The 19,286-nt window shown below is 54.1% G+C and overlaps 1 protein-coding gene across 1 annotated transcript in view; it reads right to left on the bottom strand.

The window, feature by feature from the left end:
- The window catches only part of SEMA4B (semaphorin 4B), a 35,177-nt gene extending 16,356 nt beyond the window's left edge, over nucleotides 1-18,821 (bottom strand). The window contains exons 1-3 of the mRNA XM_034668892.1: nucleotides 18,366-18,821; nucleotides 6,968-7,061; nucleotides 6,275-6,499 (exon numbers count right to left, since the gene is read on the bottom strand). Of these exons, the coding sequence (XP_034524783.1) occupies nucleotides 6,275-6,404 (130 nt within the window). The 5' untranslated portion in view covers nucleotides 6,405-6,499; nucleotides 6,968-7,061; nucleotides 18,366-18,821. The remainder of the gene's footprint in view (nucleotides 1-6,274; nucleotides 6,500-6,967; nucleotides 7,062-18,365) is intronic.
- Nucleotides 18,822-19,286: the final 465 nt, after the last annotated feature.

Raw genomic sequence — 19,286 nt, forward strand, 5'->3', positions numbered from 1 at the left:
CTCACGGTGCCCGGGCCACATGGTTTGCTGACGGGCTTTCTGTGTCTGTCTCCTCCACCCGGCCGAGGGCTCCTTGAGAAGCAGGGAATGTGTACCATCTGGCCAAGTAAGGTCTAAGGAGTTGTTCAAGAAACAGGTCATTGAATGAATGCTAAGTCCCAATTCAGGTACTCTGGTCCAGGGAAAGGTCCGAGATTCAAAGAGGGCAGCCTAAAGGTCCTGAGGCCTGTCGCTCACCAGAGTGTGTCTGAGGGGCACTGCCCTGCTCGGCCCTCTCCCCAAGGCACTGACCACTCAGTCCTGGGAGCTCAGGGCCCAGACAGAAGCATGACAGCTGACAGGAGAGAGGTCACGAGGGGTGCAAAGGGGAGCCACACTGCCCATTGTAAGTCCTGACTTATCACTGACCAGCTGTGCAGCTCTGAACACGGAAAGGCCAGATAAATGCAGCGTGGAGAAGTGCCAAGTCCCGCTCCCAGGTTAGGGGGCTGCCAACCGTCAGGATGGACCCTACCCAGGCCCCCCCCTCCTCCTCCCCACCCTCGCTCTGAGTAAACACCCAGCACTCTGGCCACCCCAAAAGCCCACTCATGCAGAAGAGAGGGGACGAGGGCAGGTGGGGTTCCAGCCACCCATAGGTAGGAACCCCCCTGAAGAGCTGGCTGGTACTCAGCCCCAGCGCAGGCTGCTAAATGGAATGGGGGCCCAGCCTCGCCAGATCTTCAGAAGAGCTGGAAAACTGGATTTTTACCTTACATTTCCTGAGTTTTAAACATCAGCAACTAATCAAAATTTCCTAAAACATTTGGAAGGCAAAGAAAATCTATTTCCGGGCTGGCTCTGGCCTGCCGCCCCCCAGGGTGCAAACCTGTGTCTGAGATGTTTGCTCCCGGTCCCCTGGGTGGACCGTATCTTCAACTGTGGCCATACCATCAGGAGCCTCAGCTGGATTGCTTGTGCCCATCCGGGGAGTGACCTCGATTCGTGTCTTTACCAGATGAACACACGTAACCTATCAGTTATTCAAGGGCGAGCTGGGCCACTTTGCTGCCTTCCCGCATTTCTCAGCTGGAGCTGGAGGCAGCTATTCTAACAGAGAGAATGTGGTTCTCGAGGCGGAGAGCTGCAGCCCACGGCTTGACCCCAAACCTTCCCAGCCGCATGAGCCTGACCATGTGAGTTAGCTAGTCCAAGCCCCGGTCTCCCCACGGGCTGGAGCAATGCCATCTCCAGCACCCGGCACATGGTGGGTGCCCCATCCTGGGCGCCTTCTTTCCTGTTTCTGTTAGCACCTCTCTGAGGAGGAACAAGGGGAGGCCAAAAGGAGGGGAGCCTGCTCACTTGGCCCCTGTTTAGTAGGAGTTATGATAAAATGAGAGGTTTCTGCCTACTGGACCCACCGAAACCCCCTCCCCACAGCATGCCCCCATCTCTGAACCCTACTAACTGTCAAGATGGGCGTTTCAGAGGACCCATCAATGCAGACCAGAGAGATCCCACAGAAAACACGTCAGATCTCAGGGCCAGAGCCATATGCCTTGGACAAAATACTTCACCTCTCTGAACCTCAGGGGTCTTGTCCATAAAATGGGGATAACTTTACCCACCATGTAGGGCGAAACAAGACAACTAACAGTCTGGTGCCCACAGTAGTTCTATACCTATTACTTTACTTTCCACCTTCTTCTAAGCACTGAACACCGCAACACAAATGTGAGGATGCCAGCCGTGCCACCTAAAGGCTGGAGGCGGTCCTGCCCCGTACCAGAGAGGCTCACAGAGGAGCAGCAGCTAAAAAAGGACCAGGGAGACTGCACGGGGCTAGTCACAGAGAAAAGGGCTCGCCTGTGGCCTGACGAGAGGTGGGGTGGAGCCTTTACGGGACCTCGGGCATCTGTCCCGAGACGGCTAGCTCCACGTGAGCCGCTCTCCATCCTGGACACAGGGGAGCCTGGCTGGGAGGACAGAAAGCAAGAAGAGGGGCGGGGAGGGCTGAGAGAAGCTCCCCTTCCCCCTCACCCCCAGGGAGGGCCCCATCAGAGGTCTCTCCACCCATCCTGAGCACCCAAGGCAGTGAGCAGCGTGGGGGTTGCGTCACAGCCTCTAAGAAGGGGACAAAGGAAAGAGTGACTACAGAAGCCGAGTCCAGCCTTTTCTCCAGGCTCTGTGCCATCTCCTGTCTCCCCTGTATGGAAGATGAATGTGCAGGTGTATCCAGATGTGCCCCCAAACTTGTGCAAGCTTCGAGTTTTGCTGGGCTGGCCTACAGGCATTTCAACACCCAGCTGAAAACGTGAGTTATGCACAGGGCAGTGTGGAACCAGCCAGGAGCAGGGTGGAGGGAGAGGTGCGGTCCGGCCCCAAGCAGAGAAGGTTCTTAGGGGCAAAGAAGAACTTCAAAGAGCTGAACCAGGAGCCCTTGGAAAGTGCACTAAATTCAGCAGGACCCCTTGGGTGACTTGCTTGGCTTCCACCCCAGAGCAGAGGCTGGGACCTGCACTGTTCCATTCCCTGACCTGGCCGGTCTTGGCAGCTAGCAGAAAGCCTGCCTACAGCCAGCGCTCAGCGGCAACCAAATGGATGCAAATAACCTCACCAAGTGAGGCAGGCAGGAAATTTCCACCGCAGAGAAGAGAGGCCGCTACCTTTTACTGGGGACGGAGCACGTGCCAGGCACCGCGCCAAACGCTTTCCATACATTATTTCCTGTAATCCGCTCAGAGCCCTGTGAGATGGGTCCTGCCATTATTCCCAGCTTGCCCCAGGTGGTACAGTTAGGAGGCAAGCTAGTCTTCAAAGCCCAGCTATTAGCGCCCATAGTTACAGCTCTTTCCACTTGGTTCTGAAGGGCCATGAAGATGCCAGGCCACAGCACAGAGCTGAAGACAAATGCTCATGTGGAGCTGAGGCCACATCCAGGAGGGAGGCCTGTCACCAGCCAGCAAGACTCTGAAAGCGGCCTGCACTGGGGGCTCCTCGGGGCAGCCATGACCCTGGGTGTCCACTCCAGGATCCGAGGACAGGCAGCTGATTTGTGCCAATGCCCAGTTCCTCAGCTCAATGGGGTTTTGTTGACTGCAGTTTGCAAGGCCTATGGATTTATTTCCAATCTGGTTTGGAAACACTCTGTCCAGACCTTTCCAGACAGGCACTTCTGGGGTAGGGGGAAATTAATAACTCCTCTTAATTGCCCAAATAAGGGAACTCAATAAGACTTTCAAGAGCCAAACGAGCAGGTTTGCTTTGTTTCTTTCCATACGGCCCGGCTGGGAGGCACTGGCCTTGCAGCTCACACACCCAGAGCCATTATTTCCACTCGGCAGCTCTCTTCTGAGCCTCTGGTCCTGGAACTTCAATCTACACTTTCCAGGGCAAGAGAACCAAAATTCCACACACTTCTTTGAAGCATTCCTTCCAGAGAGACAAGTTACTTCCCCTGAAGGCCTCTCCTTGTCTAGCTGGCTCTGGAGTCCCCAGCTCCCCTCCCCCTCTTGGTCACTGGACGAGACCAGAAATGGGGGACCCCCTCCGTCATGGTCCCAGGAGTCTGCTGCAGATTAACAGCAATGAGGGTTCCCTAGGAAGGACCCCACACATAAACTGGACGCTCCACTTCTAGACACTTTGTTTCAAAGCACAGACACAGCTCACTGTCCCTAGGCATCCAGGCCCTTGGGGAGCTTCGGTGGGAATGCAGTAGGGGAGGACAGGTAGCAGGAAAGGAGGGTGCAGTCTCTCCCTCCATGCCTCTCTCCCTGTTCTGTGAGGGAGGGGCCGTAGGCCCTTGTGCCCAGAGTCCCCATGGTCACCTTGGGCCTACCCAGGATAGGCACACTGCCAGGAACATCTAAAAAGCCCCCAAGGATAAGGCAGGAAACTGCCTGTGTGTGCCTGCGGCCATGCTCCAATGATGAGCCTGTTTTATCACCAGGGCATTCCCCTCTGGGGCTCCCTGTATCAAGGGCCAGGAGGAAGTCCAGGGAGGCAGGCCCTTCGGGGTGTGGTGCATATCAGTGAAGTATGGATGCGTGCTCACGAGTTCAGGTGTTAGGTGCTGCTAACTATTCCAGGGCTTTGGGGGGACTAGAGAAAGAGGCTCCCTCTGGGCCAACCCAGTCTCAGGAACACAGCGGGAGCTTTGTCTTTTACTAGGAGCCACAGCTTGGAAAGCAGACTATCAGCTGCATTTCTAGGAGCTTTGAACCTGTCAAGGGACCCCTCTGCGCAGTGCATCTGTGCCAGTCCCAACAGGTGAACCTGTACCTCAGCCCTCTGGGAGTGTGGATGTTAACATATACGGATCTGGGAGAGAGGGGTGCAGATATCCAGACCAAAGCACCAAGTGACCTGTGCGAGGGATGCTGGGTGTGTGACAGAGCCTGGCAACAGTCACAGATTTGTGGAAGTGGGCCAGGTCTTAGAGCTGTGTGGGTAATGACCACCAAGTGTTCTAGCCACTCTCAGGAAGCAGACCCTCTTGGTTCCCCCTCACGGCTCCCCAATTCTGCCTTTCAGTGACCCTCTGGGTGGTCCCCGGCCAGTTCCAGAGGTGGACACAAGACCTGCTGCACTCGCTATGGCTCTGTGAGCTAGCCCAGGGCCATAAGTGGAGCCCATCAGAGCACTTGTTCCCACTTTATCTCCCTCCTCCCAGAGCTAAGAGGGTCTAAGGACAAAGAGAATTGTGGCCACAATAAGAAACTGGCAAGGCAGTCGGCTTGGGTCTGGATACATTTGTTTATCCCCACTTAATGAGATGGAGCACCCAAGGGACTGTGGTCAAATGAACACACCAGCACCACCCCCACCCCAGGCAGTCACCCTCGTTCTGTGCAGGATGTGCAAGAATGAAGCCTGCGCTTAACACGTAACAATAATGCCAGCTAACACAGAGCGGTTTCCATATACCAAGCCCAGGCCTAAGGACTTTTCAAACATAAACTGATTTAATCCTCACAACCTTGAGGTAGTGCTCTTATTATCCCATTTTAAAGATGAGGAAATCAAGGCCCAGGAAGAGTTAAGTAACTTGCTCAAGGTCACATGGTTACTAAGTGGTGGAAGCAGGATTTGAACCCAGGCTATATTCTAGACACCGTCTTGCAATGTTTCAGATAGGGTTATTCAGGGCCACAAGGACCCTAAGTTAATCTAAGTGCTGATTCTGATACTCTTCCCTTTTGTACACAGAATGCTTTCAGGGGTGGGGAGGCAGTAGAGAGAAGGAAATCTGGTATACTTTCAATATGCAACCTCTAATTTATCCATTTTTTATTCTATTCCTCCCAGTGTAACAACTAACAAGTTAAAGGGCTTGGAGAAACAACATCTACTGACCCCCTATAAAGCTTGTACCCACAAACAGAACTCACCTAGTTTCATGAAATCTCCAAGACAGCCTTGCAAGGTACCTACGACTGTGCCCATTTTGCAGATGGGCAAACCAGGGGACAGGGAGAAGGGGATTAATTGCCCAGTAGTAGAAATGGGCTTAGAATCCGGTCCCTCTGATTTCAAAGAGAAGCTGGAAAAGCAACAAGATGTAAAGGGGTAGGGAGAGGGGAGAGCCAGGAGCCACAGAAGCAAGCATGAGCGACAGGTGAGAGACCTCACCAATCAGAAAGGTACTCCCAAGAGGAGTCTCTCCCAGGGCCTGTGAGTCTCACAGTTGCCCCCATCCCTGGCATGATCGCTCCTGGGCCCCGGAGGGATCCCACCACGTTCGGGCCGGCACTGCGCCGATAGGCCAGGGTGAAGGGCTGGGAGGGAAGATGGGACTCTGTCCCGCGGTGGCTCGGAAGTCCTGCTGCGACTTGCTGGAATACCAGAACCCCAGTGTTTACGGGACGGCAAGCACGGCCCCCTCCACCCCGAGACGCCCTCGGGGGCGGCACGGCGGCTGGCTCTGGTCAGCATCAAAGACAAGCAGATGGGCAGGCGGACCAGCGGGTAGCCAGACCCGGGGGTGGGGGTGGCGGGTGCCACCGCCGAAAAGGACGCCCTACCGAGCGGCGAGCTTGGACTACAGAGCGGGCGAGAGACCCCCTCCCCGCCCACTAAAGGAAGGGAAGAAAGGGGCCCGTGCTGCCCTCTCCTCTCTCTCCCTCCCCGCAGCGCTCTGAAAGGAGGAGGGGTCCTAATGGACCCCAAGCCTCCGACAGGTCCCCTCTTCCCTCCCTCCTTTGTCACGGCAGCCTCCGCACAGGCACCTCCTGACCGCCTCCCCTCCCCCCGACCCCAGCCCGCGCCCCCGCCGGGTCGCCCCAGCGCTCACCCAGAGGCAGGCTGATCCGAGGGGCGAGCGCCTGAGTCGGCGGCAGCAGGAGCAGGAGCAGTAGGAGCAGCGGCGGCGGCCGGGGCGGCAGCGCGCCCCGCGAGATGGACGGTCGGCTCCCCCGGCCCATCGCAGAGCTCCCGACAGCGGGGAGCGACGGCGTCCTCCGGGCTCCGGCTCAGGTGGCTCAACTTGACTCGCGAGCTGCAGCCCCTCCCGCCAGACCTGGGGGGCGGAGCTGCGGTTACGTGAAGGAAGGCGCACGGCTAGCCCCGCCTCTCCCGCTCCGCTCCCGCCCCGCCCCCTCCTCGCTCTCAGCGCGGGAGGCCCGAGGGGTGGCCGCGTGCAGCGCTAGCTCGGTGCGCGCCTGGAGGGCGCCAAGTCCGGCGACCGTCGCCGCCAAGGCCGCGGAGAACGTACCGTCATTCTTCTCCCCCCGCCTCTCAGGCCGTCCTACCGCCTCCGCGACCCCTTCCGGCTCCTCTGCGACCCCCTGAGCGCGTGGGGTTGGGAAAACGTGTGGTCTCTCTCCCTGGGCGCCTCCCAACGGTCGGGCCTTGGTCTCCATTCACCCCCTCCCCCCGCGCAGGAGCTCCTGGCGCCCAGTTGCCCGTGACCAAATGAATAGGCCGAGCCCGTGCTGGCGACGAGGCTAGTTGCTTCTAAGGCCCACTTCGGCGCGGGTCGACCCACCTTAGGTCTTGGCGTTCACCACGGGCTCACAGCTTGATCTAGGTATCCGGCTGGGTCATCGACGTCTAGAATTCGGTCCACACGAAGCCGAACCCTGGGGGGCGGGGGGGAGGACCGGAGCAAGATTAGCTTAAGTGGGATAACCACATGGAGTGTACTGTCAAGGACGTCTGACCTCCACAGCCTGCACGTTGCCTGGCCAGGGGAGGTACTCCCTCAGGCTGGAGTGGAATCCCGCAGGCACCTACTTAGAAGAGGCAAGGTCCACCCACCACCAATCCTCCTGGCTCCTGAGAGGGGGGGGGGGGCTGGGGAGCTGTCAAACTGCAGACTGGACCCCCTAGTGGGTCCCTATCAGCATTAAAAAAGCAGAATAGCTTGGGTGGCTCAGTCGGATAAGCGTCTGCCTTCCGCTGAGGTCATGACCCCGGGTCCGGGACTAAGCAGCGGGTGGGGCTCCAGGCTCCCTGCAGAGCCTGCTTCTCCTTCTCCCTCTCCTTCTGCCGCTCGCCCTGCTTGTGTTCACGCTTTCTCTCAAATAAATAAATAAAATCTTAAGGAAAAAAAGCAGAATAGGGAATATCGAAGTGCAATGATCACGGAAGATCAGAAAGTGTTGGGAAACGTGTTTCAACTTTTCCTAAAGGTGCACAGGATCACAGTAAAATGTAATTCTACCTGTACTTCAAGTCACAGGTAGTTTGAAAACCCCCGCCAGGCTAGTCTTTTACATGGAAGTGGTGATGGTTTCTCCAGAAATTGGCTGGAAAGTTCCTCTTCACCCCCAGCCAAAACTAGCCCCACTCCCAGGGTCCGCCACATCCTCCCCCACAGGATGGCTGTCAGGAGATGGGCACAGCACCCACACGGTCCCAGGTCTCCTCTCCTAGCCAGGCTTCCTCATGCTCTGTGATTTCTGAACCTCCACCATCCCAACAGCCATCTGTGGACATGGTCCAGGCTAGCAGCACCCCTTTTATAAAGGGGCTCCCAGCCCTGGACACAGAATCCCACACGGGATGCGGGCAGCACCAACCACCCGCGGTTCTAGTATTGCAGGCCTTGGACACTTTACCTCTATTAATCGTGTCAATCTGTCTTTAGCCAATTATACTCAAGCTTCTATCTGCAGCCAGGACCTCTGTCCGGAACTCCAGATGGCCTCAACATTTCCACCGCGCTGTCTGTAGACAGGCACCTCATATCTGACATGTCCTACACTAAACTCCCAATCTCTCCGCTCTCCCTCCCCAAAATGGGTTCCTCCTGTGTGAGCTTTCTCCATCTCATGTAAAGGCAAGTCCATCTCCAAGCTGCTCAGGCTAAAAACCTTAACTTTCTTTCCTCTCATTTCCTCACATCTGACCCACTAGCAAGTCCATCATCTGACCACTCACCACCTCCCAGTAAAGGAGGGGGGGTCACTATCAGCACCCTCTTTCTCCTGGTCACTGCACATTCCTCCTAACTGCTGCCTCTGCCTCCACCTTGGCTCCCCTGCAACCTATTCTCAACTCAGCAACCAGAGTCTTTCAAAACCAGTAAGGTCATGGCACCTCTTTGCTCGAAACCCTCCAAGGATTCCGTGTCTCACTCAGAATAAAAGCCAGAGACTCACGGTGGTGTACAAGCCCTGGGTCATCCTCACCCCCTCTGCATCCTCCACTGCTCTCCCCCCTACTCACTCTACTGCAGGCATACCCCAACCGCTCCTCTTAGGACCTTTGTCCTGGCTACTCCCTCTGCCTGGGGCACTTGTACCCCAGATAGCTACCATGATTGAGTCCCTTGCTTCCTTCAGATCTTTGATCAAAGATTGCCCTCCTTGAAGAATATGAACTTCCACCCATATTCCCCTTACCTGGAGAAATTTTTTTCAAAGCACTCATCACCTTTCTTGTGGTTTTTCACTATTGCCTGGAATCCCCACCTACTCCCACTCCCCAGCATCAAGAATGTTGACTGAGGAGGGCAGGGATTTTTGCTTATTCGTCTGGCTAACTAACATGGCCCAAGCCTCTAGAACAGTGCCTGATGTATGGCAGACCCTCGGTATGTATTGGCTACACGAATTATTGAATGATTGAATGAAACCCAGGAGTCATGGAATACTGCTTGCTGTCTCATGTCAGCTAACAACCAGAACTACTTTCCTATATCAACTTTGATCTAGTGAAGAGTTCCCCCAAAACCTCTAATTACGCAATTAACATTTTCAACCTAAGCACAAGACTGAATATTGATCTCTTTTAAATCTACTAGTTCTGGTCCAGATTTCATCCTATTGAGGTCATTTTGAGTATTCATTCAATTATCATAGAATTTTACTTCCCTTCCCAGTTTTGAATCATCAGTAAATTTGGTAATCATTTCTTAGCCTTTATTCAAGTCATTGATAAAAATACTGGTGTTCGGGTGCCTGGCTGCCTAAGTCAGTAGAGCATTAGGCTCTTGATCTTGGGTTTGTAAGTTCAATCCCCACGTTGGGTGTAGGGACTACTTAAAATTAAATCTTAAAAAAAAAAAAAACAAAAAAACTAAGGAGCAGATGTAGTACCCATTCTCAATAAAAGGCACCAGGTCTCCTTGGGGAAAGCGAGCCTGAGACATTTTGTTGGCTGGAAGTGATTAAAGACTAATGGGGTCATGTCAAAAGGACGTAGGCCCAGCCTGATGACTAACTTGAGATAATTTGAGAATCAAAAAGCATACTGAAGTAATGGGTTTTAATGCATCAAAATAAAACAATCCATTAGTCTGCAGTGAAACTCAGGAAAACACACAGAAAGAAAAGAGGTAGAGAGGCGCCTGGGTGGCTCAGTCGTTAGGTGTCTGCCTTCAGCTCAAGTCATGATCCCAGGGTCCTGGGATCAAGTCCTGTGTCAGGCTCCCTGCTCAGTGCGGAGCCTGCTTCTCCCTCTCCCTCTGCCTGCTGCTCCCCCTGCTTGTGCTCTCTCTCTCTTCGTCAAATAAATAAAATTTTGGGGAAAAAAAAGAAAGAAAGAAAAGAGGTAGAAAGGAAGCTTTTCTTTATAGAAGAATGTTGACTAATAATGTAGAAGAAAGAGTAGACTCCAGAAAGTCTGTGTTCAAGCAAGGGTAATCAGTGGATGCTAAGCCCCTGGGTAGAAGATTTTTGGGAAACTGTATATGAACGAGGTCTGAAAGTCTGTCCTACAAGTGACTTACTAATTACCAAAAGGAAAATGTATCTCTGGGGGAGAGCTCTGGCAGCCGCCATCTTAACCAAGTGGTCTAAAGTAGCAACACAAGGGGCACCCGGGGGGCTCAGTCAGTTAAGTGCCTGCCTTCGGCTCAGGTCATGATCCCAGGGTCCTGGGATGGAGCCCTACATGGGGCTCCCTGCTTGGTAGGAGTCTCCTGCTCCCTCTCCCTCTGCCCCTCCCTCTGTCTGTGCTCTCTCTCCCTCAAATAAATAAATAAAATCTTAAAAAATAAATACATAAAGTAGCATCACCAGTAATGCGACTGACTGCCTGATGCATTTACCTCCTGGTATGATGCAATAAGAAATACACATCATCGGTCCTCGGAGCACTTCTGGCAGTGTTCAACCAGATCTAATGATAAGGACACAATCAGATCCATCCAGCATTTTACAAAGACAACTAGCTTGGACTCTTCAGAAAGTTCAATCCAGGGAAAGGTGAAAAAGACAAGGGGACTATTTTAGGTCAACAAACTAAAGAGACACGATAATCAGATGAAATATGTGAACACTGATGGCATCTTGAAAGAAAAAAAAAGAAAGCCATTCAGAATTGGGGAAAATGTTACGATGCACTGTGTCTTAGATATTAGGGCACTATTCTCATTTTCTTTGGTATGATAATGGCACTGTGGTTTTAGGGGAATGTTATCATTCTTCAGAGATGCCTGCTGGAGTCTGTAGAGGTGAAGTGTCACGTCTGCAACCTACTTTCAAATGATTCAGCAAAAATAAGGGTGTGTGTGTGTGTTAGAGTGAGTGTGACTGTCACAAAGTTTTAACTATCAGTTAATCTAGGAAAGTTCCAGGTGTTTTCTATCAGTGTTTTGTAAGTTTTAGGGGGGAAATTGGGTAAGACGGAGCCAAAAGCAGCGCCCAGGGCCACTACAGACCTCTATCAGGGTGGAAACTGATCTGACTGAGCCACTCAGGTGCCCCTGTTCAATATCCTTTGCAGGCTGACAACCAGCTTTGCGTCCTCCCGCTGCACTCCCCAGCCCACATTTCTCCATGTGATCCATGAGAATTGTATGAAACCACTGCAAGAAATCTTGTTGAAATCCAGGTACTAGCTACCGCGTTTCCTTTCGGCTTCTGCGTACCGCTCTTACCTGCAACAGGGCCCGGTGAGTGGCACGGGCTCCGTGAGGAGCTACTGAGGACCTGCATCTCTGCGTCAGCTCACTCCCCAAACGGCAGCAAGGCTGGTGTGCCTCGTGTCTTGGCAACACAGGGGCTGTCTGGCTGCACTGCTCATCCCTGAGGAGGGGAGGCAGGGGCTGATGCGGCCTCGCTTGGTGGTTAATTATACCCTGTTCGTGGCTGCTCAAATGCTTTAAGTATGTCGTATGCCAACTGGGTCGCGAGCCTCTTGAGCACAGTGACTAGTCCTATCTTTGGAACCCCCCCTGCCTAGCATGGCTCTCTAGCAGGGCTGACAAAACGAGGCACCCAACTGTTGGCCCGGAGGAGTACCCTCCAATCCACACCCCCAGTATGGCCACCTCGGCCCTTGCGGGCTCCTCTCTTCCGTTCGCGTGCTAATTTGTTCTCCCCAGACTGGAAAAAAACAGGAGGATGACTGACTGAGAGAAACCTCATTTGAGCTGACTTCCTGTGGGCTAGAGAGTGGTTCCCAAGCACACTCTGTCTCCGGCTCCCCTTTGCCACTCTTGGATGTAGGCAAGTTTTTCTCGGCCAGAACTTTGGGGTTTATAAAGAGCTCAGGGGCAGCTTGGAAAGACAGCATAAAAAGAGACGAAGAGAAAAGCAATGCTTCTGTGCCCTCAGCCAGCAAGATGAAGTCGTCAAGCCTGGCCCTCTCTTTCCCCATCCACACTCACACAGCGCCCTTGTCCTTCCCATCCTCCCATCCTCCCCGGAGTCCCTTCTCTTAGTCTCTCTCCGTCTCCCTCTCCCAGTCTCTCCCTTTCTCTTCCTCTGACACACAAACACACACATATAAAAAAGACAAAAACAGGGGCGCCTGGGTGGCACAGCGGTTAAGCGTCTGCCTTCGGCTCAGGGCGTGATCCCGGCGTTATGGGATTCGAGCCCCACATCAGGTTCCTCCGCTATGAGCCTGCTTCTTCCTCTCCCACTCCCCCTGCTTGTGTTCCCTCTCTCGCTGGCTGTCTCTATCTCTGTCAAATAAATAAATAAAATCTAAAAAAAAAAAAAAAAAAAAGACAAAAACACACAAACGAGAGGTAAAATGTGCACAAGAATACATACAAAGGGGCCAAACGAAACTTCTCGACGGTGAGTGATGTTCGGACTAGGGGGCACATGCCTAATAGGCAGAGAAGGAAACTTCAGGGTGACCAGAATGTTCTCTATGTTGATCTGGGTGTTGGTTTCACAAGTATATACAAATGCTAACATGTTTTGAGCTGTACGCTTAAGATTCGTGCATTTTCCTGTATGTAAATTCATATTTCATACCTATTATCATGAGGGGGAAAAAAAACCAAAACCAAAAAACAAAGAAGCCAAAAGGTTAAAAAAAAAAAAAACCCAACTCATCTATAGGATCAGGTGGGAGAAGAACAAAACGAGAAGAGCTACAGGGGTGCCTGGGTGGCTCAGTCAATTAAGTGTCTGACTCTTGATTTTGGCTCAGGTCATGATCTCAGGGTCCTGGGATCAAGCCCTGTGTTGGGTTCTGCATGGAGTCTGCTTGGGATTCTCTCTCTCTCTACCTCTGCCCCTCCCCCAACTCACATTCTCTCTAAATAAATAAAATCTTTTTTTTTTTTTTTTAAGATTTTATTTAGGGGTGCCTGAGTGGCTTAGTCGTTAAGCGTCTGCCTTCGGCTCAGGTCATGTCCCCAGCATCCTGGGATTGAGCCCTGCATCAGGCTCCCTGCTCAGCTTCTTCCTCTCCAGCTCCCCGTGCTTGTGTTCTCTCTCTTTAAAAAAAAAAAAAAGACTTTATTTATTCACTTGAGACAGAGAGAAACAGAGAGAGAGAGAAAATGAGCAGGGGGAGGGGCAAAGGGAGTGGGAGAAGCAGACTTCCCACTGAGCCAGGGGCCTCACACAGGACTTGATCCCAGAACCCAGAGACCATGACCTGAGCCGAAAGCAGACGCTTAACCATCTGAGCCACTCAGGCACCCCAAATAAATAAAATCTTTAAAAAAAATGAGAAGAGCTACAGAAAAGGGACAGAATGAAGAGAAATAAGAGGCTACAAGGGGAGAAGAAAATAAAGGGAAGCAGGGGTAAAAATATAAAGCAAACAAACTCATGTGCCCATTGCCCATCTAACCTGCTTAGCACAAAGGAAAACATCAGTGGGCACAGGCACAAGGTAGGTGCTGTCAGTGGAATGGTCAGGACACAGCCAGCTTCTCAAGCAATCAATATTCATTAATCATCTATCAGTACAGGCCCAGCCCAGGTGCCGGCTGGCCTTGTCCTTGGGCACGGACGGCTCCTGCAAGGCGGCCCCCGGCCAGGCCTGCCTGCTCTCATTCCCACCCAGGGCAACCTTGCTTTCCAGCTTCCACAATTCTACTCTGGGAGTCACTGCTTTGTTTGTTGGCCATGGGGGAGGGGCCTCCTGCCAAGCCCAGTGGAGCCTGAACCCAGAGGTCCCATCCACCCCCTCTGGAGTGGCACCGCGCTCCTCCCCGTCCCGGGCTCTGCTGGCGGGCTGCCTGGCCAGGCCTCACAGACACGCACTGGCTGTGGCCCAGCTCCCCGGGCCTTGGCCCCCTGCCACCATCCCCTCGTAGCCCTGGGCCGTCCTCTGATGCCAACCTGCAGCTGCAGCTCCCCCCACCCCCTGGCTGGGCATGCTGCTGGTGTCTCCTCCCCAGGGGCTGGGCAGGGGCTCGGCTGCGGCATCAACACATTTTGATGAGGAAGCGACACCAGCCGGCACACCCTGTGTATACTTTTAAATCAGCCAATGACTTCCAGATTCTGGGGGCTGGGAGCCTCCTCAAGGGCAGCGCCCTCCACAGCGGAGGGCATTCACTGGGCCAGCACCAACACTGCCTTCAGGCCCCATTAGCAGCTTTTTAAAACCAGTCTGGCAATACGAGGAAATGGTCTCATCTGGGTTCTGACCCCTCCACTGGTCCCTGGGTTTCTGCTCTGGTAGGTGGTAGGATCCAGCGGCAAGGCACACCAGTTCTCCCTTCCAAAGAAGAATCTCCACACCATCTGTTACTTTGTGGGCTGTCAGCCAGCCGCACGATGTCCCTGAACCTCAGCTTCCTCATCTGTGAGATGGGAACGCCAGCAGTCCCTGCCAGGGCTGAGCAGAACCAATGACAGTCCCTGACCTGCGGGGACTGGAGGAGAAGCCTGCGGTGAGCGCTCTGCGAGCAGAGCCAGGCTTCCTGAGGACGGGGCTTGCCTCCCCCATCTGAAAGTTGCCATGACCTCAGTAACTCTTAACCATCTCACGTGCCCAGCCCCAGGACCCCCTTCTGGCCTCTCCCCTGGGGTTTAGCTGCCTCCTGCAAGCCCAGTGCTGAGTATGCAACTCTCCAGGGAAGAAGGAACCGGCCTGCCCAGCCCGGGCCCCAGCTGCACCCGCTGTGGCGAACAGCCTGCCACTCACTTCGGTGCCAGCCCTGCTGGGGCCTGTTGGGGCCTGAGCTGGCCACTCCCTGGGAGGGGATCCCCCTGCCCCACAGGGCTGTGGTGCAACCAGCAGGGCTCAACCTGTCCCAGTCCTGACAGGGTAGAACACGAAGTTACCACTGTCACTCCCCGGCCCTCAACACCAGTTCAGAGGGGCTGTCTGCCTGGGCCTGCAGGCCTGCTCACTGTGGGGGCCTAGAGGGCCTGGGTAGTTGGCCTGGCTGATGCTTGGCACCTGCCACCCAGAAGAGGCACAGTGACAGCTCAGGGACTCTCCTCTGACACCAGTGCATCCACTCAGGTGGGAGGTAGATGTTCCAAGGATCTAGGAAAGCTTGGTTTCCATTTTGGCTTATCAGGAATTCATTTCCCCATTTGCCACCAAGTTCTTCCTCCTTGAATCCCACACTGAGCTCCAGACCCCAAAAGGGAAAGAAGGCCCAGGTCAGGGCCCTTCCTCCACCCCAAGGAACTAATCTCCTTTCTGGAAGCCCAAGGTTCTCCCTTCCCAAAGATGAGGGGCTCTCTGACCCCTGTAGTTTCCTGCTCACCTCGGGTCACCCAGTGGCTGCCACTCTTTCTCCCAAGGAGATCGCCTTGCTTTTGGTTCCAGTGCTTCCTACAGAGTGGGCCAAGACGGGCACGCCCATCAGGGTGGTGGGAGATGGACAGGCAGGGTCCACAGATTTCCTGCAGCTCCAAAGATGGTACTACTGCCCTGTTTGCCATGGTGGAGGGAGGTGTACCCACCCGCCACACCCTAAAGCAGTCATATCAAGAGACGACACTCACAGAGCTGGCGTAGTGACACCAAAGATCCGTGCTTGGACAATTATCGTGCACACCAGGCACCCTGGCCCAGAAGTCCTGGCAGCACCACCGACGCACTGTGAAGAAGCACCAGCCGGAGTAACTATGAAGCCCCAAGTGGGAGGGGCTCTGGGAGGGGCTCTAGGCACCCAACTGCATAGGCAGAGCTCCAGCTCCTCCAGCTGTGGTTTCCACAGGGACCCCACAAACCCCCTGAACGAGAGCAGGCCCACCTTGCTCTTCCCAGGCTCCTCCTCTGTGAATCCTGCCTTAGTTCTTTCATGACAGCCTATGACCACAAGGGTGAGCTTCAGGGAGCTGTGAACCCTAAGAATGGTATGTCGTCTCTGGTGAGAGGGATCAGAGCTTTCATCTGATTTCAAAAAGATCACTGCTCCCTTCCCCCTACAAAAAACGGTGAAGAACCATTTCTTCGAGGGGTGCTCATCTGCAGACACAGGCGCCTTTCACGATTAGCTTTTATCAGGTAAAAAGAAGTTATATCTCATACTGGAGTAGTTTTATAACCTTGACATGAATTGCTTGGCAAACTATTTCACCTAAAGCAAAGTTGATGTTTTTAAGGCTATTACCGAATACTTACTACTCATTGAGGCAGGCACTGTGCTGAGCTTTTTCTGTTCAATCGTTTATGTAATTCTCACAATAGAGTGAGATAGGAATTATTACATCCCCACTCCCGAGATGAAGCACAGAGAGGTTCAGGGACTCCCTAAGGTCACATAAGTGGGTAAGTCAGGAGCAGAACCAGAATCCAGATCTGACTCCAGAACCCACACAGATACTCCACCTAGAGTTAGAATTTCAACCAGGGTTTTGTCTCGACTTACAGCCATCTTCCTCTTGATCATAGAAACTTCTGTCCCTTTCCTTCCTTCCTCCTCTCCCCCTTTTCCCGCCCTCTTTTCTTCCCTTCCTTCCTTCTTTCATCCGCTCAACACATCTTTCTTGCACACGTTACCTTGTAAGTGCTGTTGAAGCTGACAGAAAAGGACAGGCAGCTGCCTTCATGGAGTTTACAGTTTATCAGATCCCTAAAACTCTCCTTTCTGGAGAATCCCCTTCCTGGTCCACATTTGTCTAGACACTTTCACTCACTCATTCCTTTGTCTCCCAACAAAGGTATTGGCCAGGCCCCCCTTGGCGGAGCCCCAGAAGTGCTCCCAGGCGGTGCAGGCTAGACTCACGCTGCTTCCAGCTGATTTCCGGTGCGGCTCCCCAGGCTCCCGCTGCACTGTGCTCACATTTCCATTAAGGCACGTATTGTGCTCTAGTGAACCGCTCGGTTACACATCACATCCCTCTCTGGCCATCTCTTTTACAAGCTTCTAGAGTGTCGGGACCAGGCCTGCCTAACACAGGTTTTTAATCTTCTGCCCCAGTACAAAGCTTGGAAACAGTGCCTCCCCAGTAAATGTTTAATAAATGAATACGTGAGTTTTCTGCTCTGACTGCCTCGAATCATTTCCAAATGATTCATTCAAGTGTTCCTTCCTGGATCTTTCTTCCCACCTCCCTCTTAACCTTTTCAAAGGAAAAGGCACCTCACTGATGTGGGAAGTCCCACTTCCCGGCTTTAGGGCAGCCAAAGGGTTTCTTGCTCAGTCTGAACAGATTTGTTGGCTTCAGAAGAAACGGTATTTTGGAGAGCTGCTGAATGCGCAGCTCCTGGGGATTTATTTAAGGCAATCCTGCCGGATAATACATTAGAGTAAGAGCCCCAAGGCACAAGACCTACGCGAGGGAGAAGGGCTCTTTCAGCTCTCCCCAAGGCTCCAGCCTCCATGGCCCATCTTTAGGCACCTGTCACCAAAAGCTTCAGCCCCAGGGTTGCAAAGGGACTTATACCAGATTTCCCTGAGCTTCAGTAAAATAACCACCAAAGGCAACAGCCATAGCCTGCAAGTCAGGATGCTGGCCTCAAATGCTGACCCTTCCCAACCCACTGTCATCTTGGGAAGTAATTTAACTTCTCTGGGTCCAGTTTCTTATGAAAGTGAGGTGGAACTAGGTAGATTCCTAAACCTCTTCCAGTTCTACAGCATCAATGGAAAAAAAAAATTTTTTTTTTTAAATTCTGCGCTTCACCGTTCCTGCGGCATTTGACTCTTACAAAAATCCTGTGATCCCTAAATCGAATTACCTTCTCACATCAGGTTGGGAAATGTGAGCAGAGGGCTGATGACCCTCCCCGGGGGGATGGAGGGCTTCTGAGTCTTTTTGCCAGACCAGAACGACTCCAGAGTGGCCACTAGATCAGCCTCATTTCCAGGATCCCAACGTCTTTCCTTCCTAACCCCTATATCCACGTGTCACTCAGACAGAAACAGCCATGACAAAAGCCTAATCCACAGGCCACAGCACGACCATTCCGAGGAAGGGCCCAGGCTTTTTCCAAATCCCAAATGATGTCTCTCCCGGGCCAGGATTCCTGCTCTCTCCCCATTCCGGATTTGGGGGTAGGGAGTAGGGAATAGGGAGCAGGTTTAAGACACCGCTAAGAGGACCCGGCGCAGAGGCCCCAGGTGACCATGGGAACGAGGGCCCAGCCTCCCGCTCTGCCATGGCAACAAGCTCCCCCAGTGGCTGGCGCCGGTGCCCGTCAGAGCTTGCAGGTGGCGCCCTCTCGGGAGAGGGGCCCGGCGGGAAGTGGGGGCGGCGGCGGCCTCGGCTGCCTCGCCTTCGCCCGCCCCCTCCCGGGCCTCGGCTCGCGGCCGCCCAGCCCCCAGAGCCTACCTGCGAGGGTCACGGCTCCCGCGCGACCACCGCCCACGGCAGGGCTACCTCTGCGGCGCGGCTCCTCTTCCCGGACCGCCCCAGGCTCGCCCCGCCTGCCTGGCCGGCCCGACGCACTCCCGGGGGACGCAGAGGGTCCCCGCGAACACCCTCCGTCCGGCGCGGCGTCCCCGGAAATGCGGGGCTGCGGCCAAGCCCCGCCCCGCCCCGCCCCTGTTTATGGGAACCGTCCGGAGGCGCCCTCGGGCTCGCCCGCTGGCCAGCGGGGCCCGGCCGCTGCCACCCGCCCCGGGCGGGGACGGCCACTCCGCCCTCGCCGCTGTGCCCGCCTCGCCCAGTCGGGACCTGACCCCACGACAGCTCGCCAGCCCTCGGGGGCTGCGGGGCTGCGCCCTTCCCGACCTTGGAAGGCCGGGCCTCGCCTGTCCTGGGCCCCGCAGGGGGCAGGCTCGCTAGCTGGAACCGGCGGAAGGGGGTTGGACTCCTATCTAGATCTACTACCACCCAACTGGCTGTGTTACCTAGGGCGGGCTCCTTAACCTCTCTGAGCCTGCAGTTCTTTATCTGCAAAGTGGGCAGAACAGCAGAGACCTCACAGGGTTGTGGTGAGAAATGCAATTATGTAGGCACACAACTGGCACATGGTCAGCTCTCAATAATGGCAGTATTGTTTCCAGTAAGAGGCAAGTGAGAGCCGAGCTCAGAGCCACCCTCCACGAAACCACCCACGTCTCCGCCCGCGGTAAATACTGCTCACCCCGTCCTTTAACCTGCAATGGGCCACGCTGTGAGAGTGAAACCAAACGAGGAGATCTGCGGGAGGGGTGAGAGATATGGTTATAAATATCCAGCATTTATCAAGTGACCTTGGCTCGTCCCTCTCAGGGCCGTGCATCCTGGCTCTATCTTCCAGGAAAGCAA

The sequence above is a fragment of the Ailuropoda melanoleuca genome, chromosome 9 (assembly GCF_002007445.2).
Source record: "Ailuropoda melanoleuca isolate Jingjing chromosome 9, ASM200744v2, whole genome shotgun sequence".
In the NCBI taxonomy this organism is placed as follows: Eukaryota; Metazoa; Chordata; class Mammalia; order Carnivora; family Ursidae; genus Ailuropoda; species Ailuropoda melanoleuca.